Genomic DNA, 10,378 nt, shown 5'->3' with positions numbered 1-10,378 from the left:
CACAGAATAAAGAGATAAAAGAAAATAAAATATAATCTGTCCTCTAATATGTTAGTGTGAAAATATTTCATAAAATAAATAAAAATTTGAATTCCTGTAGTTATAAGTTCTTGAGTTTTTATCAAATAAACAACGGTCAAAAAATAATAAATTTTACTTGAGATTTGATTCAACTGAAAGTTATTTTAAATTTAAAAATTTAGTTACATATAAACAAACAGATCCGAATGATTTGGCAAACGAAGTTGAATGCGTTTTTGTGGATCTAATTGCAAGCAAGTAATGCCCTTGCCTCGGTTGGTTGGATAAGACTGGATAAAATAAGAATAAATAAAGGATAAAACAGCATTATAGTAACCCGTTTTAAATATTAAATATTAAATATTAGTTACTTTATTTGTGTCAGTACATCGTCATATTGATGTTTTAAAATTTTTACTAAAAAATTATTTAAATTTTTGTAAATTTTAAAAATAAAGAGTGTTAGATTTACAATCCTTCTTAGAGTGTACAAATAGTATTTTTCATCAATTTTGAACACATGGTTACGGAAATATAAAAGAGAAAATCAAGAAAAACTCTTTATATATTTTCTACGTACAAGCGTGTTAGATAATCTATGAACCTGGGGACGTAATTTGGACGCTTTCGAATTAATTGCGTCACGAGGAAGCTGCAGCCACAATCCAACTTTTACTTTCCAACTACGGAAATGCACGTTTGGACTCTTTCAGACAAATTCTAGTGGGGAGAGATTGTTTTTTCCTTTTTCAGTTAAGATATATAATATTAAAAAATATTATTTTATAAATACATAAATTTTTAGAGAATAATAATTATTTTATCATATTATTTAACCTTACATCAAAGTAAGAGGTGTGGAATTTGAATCGCACTAGTTTTCATCTTGAACTTATCAAAATGTCATGAATACACGATTCTTTTGAGAACAACAGTAGTTGGTACTATAGCAAGTGATAAAGGGTTTGGTGGTTGGTATCCGAGACCCAAGTTCGAATCCTACTTAATTCACATTTTCAGCTAAGTTTATTTCTAAATAAAATAAACGTAGCATGTAGCGTGCTACCTATCTCTCACAAAAAAAAATAGTACTTGATACCCATCTCTCTCAACAAAAAAAAATAGTTAGTACCCGAGATTTCAAATTCAAATCCTAGTTGATTCATATTTCCAACTAAGTTTATTTCTAAATAAAATAAACGAAACGAATAATGTGATATCTATCTCTCAAAAAAAAAAGTAGTTTTACATTATATGATGGGATATAGATTTTAGTTCTCACTCAAAATCTAGTCGTTTATCTTTTTATCTACATAATGATGTAAATGTTTACTAAATCAGCTTCTTTTAGCTCTCCATGGGAATAAAAGTAGCTCGTATTATTATTATTATTATTTTTAGAGATAGACAGCACGTTGTTTGTTTTATTTATTTCATTTAGAAATAAACTTAGCTGAAAATATAAATCAATTAGAATTCGAACTTGAAATTTCGAATACCAATCACCAAACTCTTTGTCATTTGCTTTAAAGATGATCGATAAGTAGCTGGTATTATTGGTTGTCAAAACCAGTGGCTTATTGCTCATTCTCAAGGGTGGGTTAAAAAAAAAAAAAAAAAGTTGTAAGCAATTGTCTGCCACTTTATTTCTGGTGGCCAACAACCACCATTGAAATTGGAAAGAGAATATTTAAAGTGGAAAACTTTTGGTGGTGGATAGTTTTGTTAACTTGTTGGATCCACTATTAAGTTTGAAATGGCAACAATTAATGGAAGTGCGCTTGTAACTTCTGTTTGTTTACAAATTCGGATCAACGTATTGGGATTGTTTGGATGTTTTGTGTAACACCCTAATAGTCTACATCGGGTGGAAAATTAATCCTGATTAGATTATATGAAGTCTATACCCTAGTAATAATAACTGGACTTAAATATTTTAGGACTGTGGTTTGAGCCCAACGAGTTGTTATTGCTAGCGGGTCGAGTCGTTACAATTAATATCAAAGACGAATACCAGCCGGAAATGTGAAAGCTAAATGCTATGCGGGATAAAATGCTACACCAAACGGTTTGATGAGAGTCACCTCTTGAACCTCGGTAGGAGCCACCTCTAGAATCTCACATCGTGCCCCGATAATTCCAGATCGAGTAAAAAATTGATTTTGATTAAAATGTATAAGGCATACATACTAGTAATAATAACCGGACTTCAGCATTTTAGGCTGGTGATTTGAGCCCAACGAATTATTATTGCTAACGGGTTGGTAATAACTTGCGCGACACGAAATGTAACGTATAAGTTTTGTACGCTTCTTCTAAAGAGATTTTTAAAGAGTCAATTGAACATTCCATATTCCATCTCGAGTAATAAACGTTTGGATAATGCCAAATGGAATGCAGTACCCTTGGAGGTCCAAAGAAATGCATGAAAAGAGACTCAATCGTTTATCCAGATAAAAAATGAAATATTGCAAGATAAAAATGCGTCTGATGACTAGGTGCCGTACAAACTCTTATTAAATGATATTAAATGATTGTGATTCAAAATATGAGGTTCCAATTAGTGAAAAAATTGCTAATTTTGAGAATAGAGAAGTTATTTCATAAGTTAAAAACGTCAAAAATGCATTATAAGGTTTTACTTTATTAAGTGATTATGACTCAATGGCAGATCAAATGATGATTAAATCTTTTCTATTACACAATCTACTTGACTAGACCATTTTTTTTACAAAAATTCTACTTGCAACACAAAGTCAAAAGGCGTGAGCATGAGGATAAGATAATTTATAAAATAAATGCACATCAAACAGAGGGTATAGCACTAAATTTGTTGTGAAATTATTCTCAAGTCACAAAAACAAAATTTTCTTTTACATTCTCTTTTCATTGTCTGTGATACAGTTCTCTTATTTATACAGCAGTGAACAAAGCTTCTACAAGAAATTTCTAGATGATGCAAACAAACTGTTCCTTGAGAGGGTCTATTTTTCCTTAGTACATGTTGCTAATGGTCTTTTTTTCATCATTTGGTAGCAAATAATCTTAAAAAAACATTGAAAGGAGTATACTTAGGTGACACCATTTATAAATGTATTGCCACCATGCAAGCCTCATAACTTGGATTATTGCTATGTTCTAAGTAAGATCTCATATCACATAAAATCATCTGCTGTAAGATCACAATGAGTACTGTACCATTTGAGTAGGATATCTTTTAGCAGGTTCATTGCTCGGCCAAAATTGCTGCATATTTGGACCTCCTCTTACTGTTCTTTAAAAGTTTCTTCTTCAAGAAGTTGGAGTACCAATAAGCGGAGAGCTTCGGCGTCCTCGTACGATTCTCGTCCTCAAAATCAACATAGTAGAGTCCGTAGCGGCTTTGATACCCCGCCAATACTTCGAAGACGTCCAAGAACGACCACACGAAGTATCCTTTCACATTCGCTCCATTCCTACAATCAAATAAAGAGGTTAAAAGAAAAAACAAGTAAAGGGTAGTGATAAGGATTGCTTTACTTCAAGTAGCATGAACATTCCTAGCTCTACTTCGTTAAATAGCGCACGAAATAAATAGGAAAGAAGCATTACTTGATTGCACTTAGCATGCTTCCCATGTAACCGCTTAAGTAATCGACCCTCTCGGCGTCATGTATAGTGTCATTGGCTTTTTGGCCATAACCTGGTGATGCACAATGAGGAGAAAAAGAAAAGGGAGGAAAAAAATCAGTTATAGGAATAGGAATAGTACTACTACATATTCAATTTACAAGCAATAATGGTTGCTTCGGCAATGAAATGCAAATATCAGATGTTATAACAAGCGGTTGATATTGGTATTCAATCTATGGGCCATTACATTGAGCAAATTACAATACTCAATTGATATTTGTGGTGTTCAATGTATTAGACGGCGAATATGAAAATTTGCCTAATTATATATGGATTGTTCATTGCACAAACATTGTGGATCTGATTAAGTTGCAGATGAATAGTAATGTCTCAGATGATTAGTTGCGATCATTATATTCACTGTTGCGATCATTATATTCACTGTTAGTAATGTTGCTACTAAAGGATCATCATTCGAATTAAAAAGAGCTAGTTTGCTGAGCAGCGGAGACGAAGATATTTCTTAAATATTCTAAATATACGGTTGAAATGGTAATTAATTAAGAATTTTTTGTTGAACTACTCAGAACATGATGATCGTCGCTTAAAATTAACATAAAGGTTAAGTACTACGCTGATTAAATGAAAAAAGACTTGCCATTTTCTTGGATATAAACAGGAGGATTGCCGTAAACTTCTTTGATATACTCCAGCATATACTGCAACCCAGCAGGGTCGATCTGCATGCGCGTCGGAACAAACTACTCCATCGAAAAACTAATGTTAGCCAATGTCCAAAAAACCTTTAAAATCTAGCTCTTTTAAAGTGTAAATTTAGTAGTTTCAGTTTGGCCCAAGCTAAAATGGAGATATCCATGTATCATCATCTAGTTACAATGTAACCAGATTAAATTCCGACTTCTTGTGCTGCAATTACTAGAGCATTTAAATCAAATTTAGTAACAAAAAGGATGTGATTGTATCAAAATGCGAACCAAACTGAAAATTTAATCATTCTTTCAAATTGCCGCAGAATCTGAAAATTTACCTTGCCTGCTGGTGGGTCATCTCTAGTAACTGCAAAACAGCATCGAATGCGATTAAACATTTCATAACCAATTTTTATCATTTCTCAATATCAGAAACAAAGGGGGAGGGGAAAAAAAAAGGGGGGGTGGAAGAATCCGACCTCTGAATGTAGCAAACATATCAGCATTGAAGTCTCGAAGGCCGGTCTTGGGAACGTTATTTGAGTTGTCACTAACATATATCGAAGTGTAGTGATTTATTCCGAGAAAATCGAATGCACCCTTGACTAATTCAGATTGGCTTTTGGTGAATGACGGAATCCTCGAGCCCGCGTTCTTCTTCATCACCTCCGGGTAGTCTCCGAACACCAATGGATGTATGATCCTGAATTCGGATAGTTTGTTATACTATACTATGGTATGTTACTGTCATATTACTACAATCAGATTTTGTGTTAATTACAGCATTTTGGATAGAAAATATACTTACCAACCCACCATAAAGTCCATAGATCTTTGAGTTGCTGCAATATCTGCAGCAGAGTTCGAAAATGGATAACACCAGAAGGTGTATACATTTGCGCCTACAACTCCATTTTGCACACCCTGTAACCCAGTATTGACCCAATAATTAGCAGTAGACTCCAACTGAAGACAATAAGATACATTACATGGAACAAACCTAAAAAGATAGCAACAAAATAAACTCACCTGATACTTTTCCCTGTATAATCTAACAACTGATGCATGCGCTAGCAGGGAATTATGGCCTACTATATATGGTTCCACAGTGGAATTGCCAACTGTGCAATTGAGTCCAAATGGATACGAACAATGATTAGGCGGGAACGCTCCGCTGTCGTAGCTCGCCATTGCGTTAACATTAGGCTCTACAAGAGGGGTCCAGTGGGAAACCCTGTCGCCGAATTCCCTGAAGCATACATCTGCATACGCCATGAAATCGTCCCTGAATTCAAAACATTGAAAGGATCAGAAGAAGGCCTTATAAGAAAATCACTTGCTCTTTCGGATTTGAACCCCTCAACTGATGTCTTTTTTTTTATTTCTGAAACTTCTGTCAGAAATTCACAGAAACTTGTAAGGTTTTCGACAGAACATTATGCCACTTAACAGAATACTACTTATGCAATCCTGACGAAAATCATTGTGTGATTTGTGAGCAGAACAGGAATAGAGGGGTGTTCGTAAAATATTTCGTACGAAAACTTGTCTTAAAAATTGTGTTGGTAAGTTTAGTAATTACACGATCCTCGGGCTCACCCATCCTCCATACTCATCTTCAAGTGCTTGAGGAAGATCCAAATGATAGAGTGTAACATGTATCTGAATTCCTTTAAAAATCACACGGAAAAGAAAAAAAAGAGAGTAAATTGAGATGATAAAAAGATAACCAGGATAAGAATCACTTGCAAAAAAAAGAAAAAAATCAAAATTATGCACATAAATCAAGCACTAACCATATTTTACTAGCCCATTGATGAGATTGTTGTAATATTCCAGTGCTTTTGGATTCACAGGCCCTCTTCCATCTAATTAAGCAGCAAAATTATATGATTAGCAACATCAAGCTCTTGCCATTAATTAATGTTCATTAATTGCTATGTAACAATTAAAACAAAAGGGAGAGAAACTAGTAATAATTAATTCATGGTACTTGGAATAAGCCTTGGCCAGGATATGGAGAATCTGTAGGCCTCCAAGTTTGTATCATGGATTAGCTTCACATCTTCCTGCATGAAATTAGCCACTGATTGAGCTTAAATACATACAACTGATCAAATCGGAAAAATACGTAACTGATCTAAAATTATGACCCATTATTTCATTCAAAGTAATTACTATACACGTATTCATGATAAAAAAAAATTTATTTGTTAGTACGTTCGTCACTTGAACGAAAAAAAAAAAAGAAAAAAAAGAATGGCATGAGAAGATTTACTCCTCAATATTTTGTTTTTAATGTTTGAATTCAAACACTTGTTGTATCTACTTTTTTTTTTTTGTCCTATTTAATCTTTTCCAGAAGTGGGTCAGTGTCACTTTTCTGGGATTTATACGAGGCCGGGACTTGGGAGGATACATTATTTATATATGCATGGGGCGATGGGCGTAAGCAGTGACGAAATTACGGGGATAAAATACCAAAATTGAACATGCAATACGCAAGGATGAACGAACGGTCGTGATCAAAGGTTGATGAACTTTTGCCACCACCAATTTTTAGTTTGTGTACGTATACCTTGTATTTGTGGTACCCATCAGCTGCCACGTCACCTGTGCTCTTGTCCAGCATCCTCCCTGTCACGTGCAAACACAAGCGACTAATCAACTGTATGATTCTAAAATTGGAAAAGTATGGTGCGTAACTCTCGGGGTGCGTTTGGTTCGTGCTATCTTTTAAATATTCCTAATAATTCAATGAAAATAAAAAAAATAAAACGGTATTTGGCTAAATGCACTAAGTAATCTAGTTGATAATATTGGATTCACTTGGGAATAAGATTCACCCCAAAGTACTAATCTCATTCCCTTGAGAGAGGATGAGTATTCTCATATTAATAAATTGGGATAATCATAATATGTTTAATCTCTTTCTTTCTTCCTACCCGCAGGCTAATTGATATTATTTTTCTTTACACTCTAACCTTATATCTCTCTACAAACTTATTTTTCTCTCGAAAATTCAACTTTTTTTTCTCTTTCTAAACTAAGCTTTCTCTCTCTCTCTCTAAAATTTCAACTCTCTCACTCCCTCTAATTTCGATTATATTTTTCTTTCTATTTTTTTAATTATGCTCTCTCTCTCTCTAACTTATACTCTCTCTCCCTTTTTTCTAAAAAGATGTTGAAACTTTTGATAACATTATCTAAAATTAATTAAATAAATAATAAATAAATTAATTGTATATTTTTTGTAATATTAAATAACATAACTAATTAATATTACCGTGCGAACCAAATACAGAAATTTTACATTTTTAGTAATAGGATGAATAGGAATAAGATTCTCGGATATCTTTTATTCCTAGTAATCTTTCATAATACGAACCAAACGCACCCTCGAGGTCATCCATTTTATAACTATTTTAGTTCTAAATTTAATCCTCTTAGTCGAGCTAATTAAAAGGTTTAGTATTACTATACTTTATATACAGAGAGAGTTACTTCAAATTTTGAAGGTGTCAAAGTAATGTTACTGCATTTATACTTGATTTTGATTTAATTTAACTAGTATATATATATACTAATCACATGTTTCACTAGTTCAGAATTTTTTTGATTCTGATTTAATTTAACTATTATATAGTAATTATTGAAGAACGTGCTAGTGAAGTAACCAAATTAAATATTGTATCGCATGTTTCGCTAGTTCATAATTGACTAGTAAATAATCGACTAATTTATGAACCATTCCACACTTTATGGCTTAAGTTGTTAGAGACAAATAATTATTTAATATGATATTATATTGGAGATGGGTCTAAGAATCTTTAACTAGTTCTAATTAGAGAACTAGCGCTTAAATAAATATATATGAAATAATTTACTTATTATACATCATACATCATGGAACAATTAAAATGGAATTAGAATAATATTATATGTGGTTTGGAAAAAGGCAGATAAAAAGATGAGCATATAATACTATGTATTGTTTGTCTCTTCACGAAGAACTACTAAATATTATCTACATACCTTTTATTTATAAACGGCGGAGAAATATATATATATATATATATTTATATATATATTCTGTATCTCGTTTGATCTTTTCTTTTCTTTTTTTTTTGTTTTTTTGCCTCGTCTCTAGTGCTTAAATTTATTCCTTGTGGTACTTAGTGAATGATATTGTGGAGATATGGACAAAAATTTTATAGGCATCCGTTTTCAAACAACTTCTTCGGGGATGGAACTGCCGGCACCCATCGCGGCCTTCCCTTTCTCTCACCTCCCTTTTTCTCTCTCTCTAAAAAAAATCAGAGCCCACAAATATTTTTATTTTTTTCGCTTCTGTCTGTACGATGGGCGCTGGCACACCACGCTGCATCCATCGGCATCGTCCCCAAATAAGTTGTTCGGGGGGGATGCCCATAAAAATTTTATCCGTGAAGATATTCTCTAGGAAGTACATATTTTAATATATTAAATAAATGAACATTTTTTTTGTTGTTTTATTATATCAATTTTGTGCAGTAACAATATTCAAAAATAAATTCGGATCATCATCCGAACTAATACAAGGTCAACATCACAATTAATAACATGAATAGCAATCATAATAGTGAATATTGCAGTGACAATAATAATAGCAACAATTAATAATTTGGAGAGTTGAAGGGCACAAATGAACCAAACCTGAATGAGTGAATGTGTCCCAAATACTTGGAGTCCTTCCATCCTCAGCTGCAGCCCCTTCAACCTATGCAGCAAAAACACCAATTTACAGATTGTTTTTCCTTCTTTTTCTGTACCTTTTTTGTCTAATCTAGAAAAAGAAAACTAAAGCTGGCCTGTTTTTAAAAGTCAACAAAATTAAACTAAAGTTTTTACGGCGAAAACTGTAAACTTCAATTTGAGAAAAGCTCCGGTCGAGACAAACAGACTCATAATAATTGTTACTCGATCACCCATATATCCATGCATATATGTACTTAATTTGCTTGTAAAGTAGAAAAGGGTAAGAAAATGTTGGCCAAGAATTAACATGGTTAATTAATATGTAACAAGGACTACGTACTAAGTGATTGATTACCTGATAAGCTGAGGTTCCTGCTCCAAAAACAAAGTCCTGTGGAAAATCCTCTCTTGTGAACTTGAGAGCCCCACCACCTTCTATAATCTTGAGCAAGAGCCCCACCAAGAATAACAAAGAGGCTACAACTCTCCTCATCTCTCTCTCTCTCTCTCTCTCTCTCTCTCTCTCTAGATTTCTCTCTTTTTGTGGTTAAAAGGGTGTGGAGTGCTCCTGTGTACTTTTATATGCAACCACTAAATACTTTTTTATTCAAGAAAACAAAGTTTCATTCACATGTGAACGGTGAAATCTAGCAAACGTCACCATCTTGAATATTTGAAAAGTCTTTACCTACAAGGAAAAAAAAAAAAAAAAAAAAAAAAAACTAACTAAATTGAATGTTGCATGGAAATTCTCTCAGCACCTCCTCTCAATATGCGTCGTGGAAATCAGATGATCGCCGTACCAAATGGATAGAAAACAAATTAAGGTAACAAAATAAATGATTAGACAGAAAATTATGTCATTAAATGGTGTACATATTACCTTTTAACAAAGAAAACTTAGGAGAGTCTTTAATTAATACTATATCATCTAAAAGATCGATCTAATGAAAAACAAAACATTAGCATACAAATAGTTTTAGCAATAGAAAACTACATGAATATATAATAAAAGCCATTGTACAAATATTTTTATTTTATTTTTTTAGCATTAAATACACATGAATATGTTGCTGCCACGTGAAATAAAACTGAGGGGAAAGGAAACAAAGAAGCCGCGAGAAATCGTCCGTCGTTTTTTTTCTTTTTTTCTTTCTTTTTTTTTTTCCTTTTTTGTTTTGGGTTGTCAAGGTTGGGATGTTCACGCAATGTTGGCCGTCAAAAGAAAGCAACTGCAGGGAAATCTATTAAGCCAATCATCGGTCGCCACCTGTCCTTTTTTACTTTTGTCGGTTTAG

General features: G+C 33.1%; 1 protein-coding gene across 2 annotated transcripts; it reads right to left on the bottom strand.

Annotated features, from left to right (window-relative positions):
* LOC109709557 (beta-glucosidase 22) lies at positions 2,869–9,673 on the bottom strand. Of its 2 annotated transcripts, XM_020231843.1 has the most exons (13): positions 9,436–9,665; positions 9,039–9,102; positions 6,922–6,980; positions 6,337–6,412; positions 6,140–6,211; positions 5,926–6,013; positions 5,373–5,628; positions 5,152–5,267; positions 4,823–5,046; positions 4,682–4,710; positions 4,292–4,394; positions 3,613–3,703; positions 2,869–3,476 (listed from the first exon to the last, which is right to left on the bottom strand). In XM_020231843.1, the coding sequence occupies exons 1-13, from the start codon at positions 9,571–9,573 to the stop codon at positions 3,248–3,250; spliced, it is 1,545 nt and encodes a 514-aa protein (XP_020087432.1). In that variant the 5' UTR covers positions 9,574–9,665; the 3' UTR covers positions 2,869–3,247. The 2 variants fall into 2 exon arrangements, with proteins under 2 accessions (XP_020087432.1, XP_020087430.1); XM_020231841.1 differs by having other exon boundaries at positions 5,152–5,628; positions 9,436–9,673.

Source organism: Ananas comosus, linkage group 4 (genome assembly GCF_001540865.1).
Source record: "Ananas comosus cultivar F153 linkage group 4, ASM154086v1, whole genome shotgun sequence".
NCBI classification, from domain to species: domain Eukaryota; kingdom Viridiplantae; phylum Streptophyta; class Magnoliopsida; order Poales; family Bromeliaceae; genus Ananas; species Ananas comosus.
Note: the sequence above shows the minus strand (reverse complement) of the source record. Positions and strands in the feature narration are given on the sequence as shown.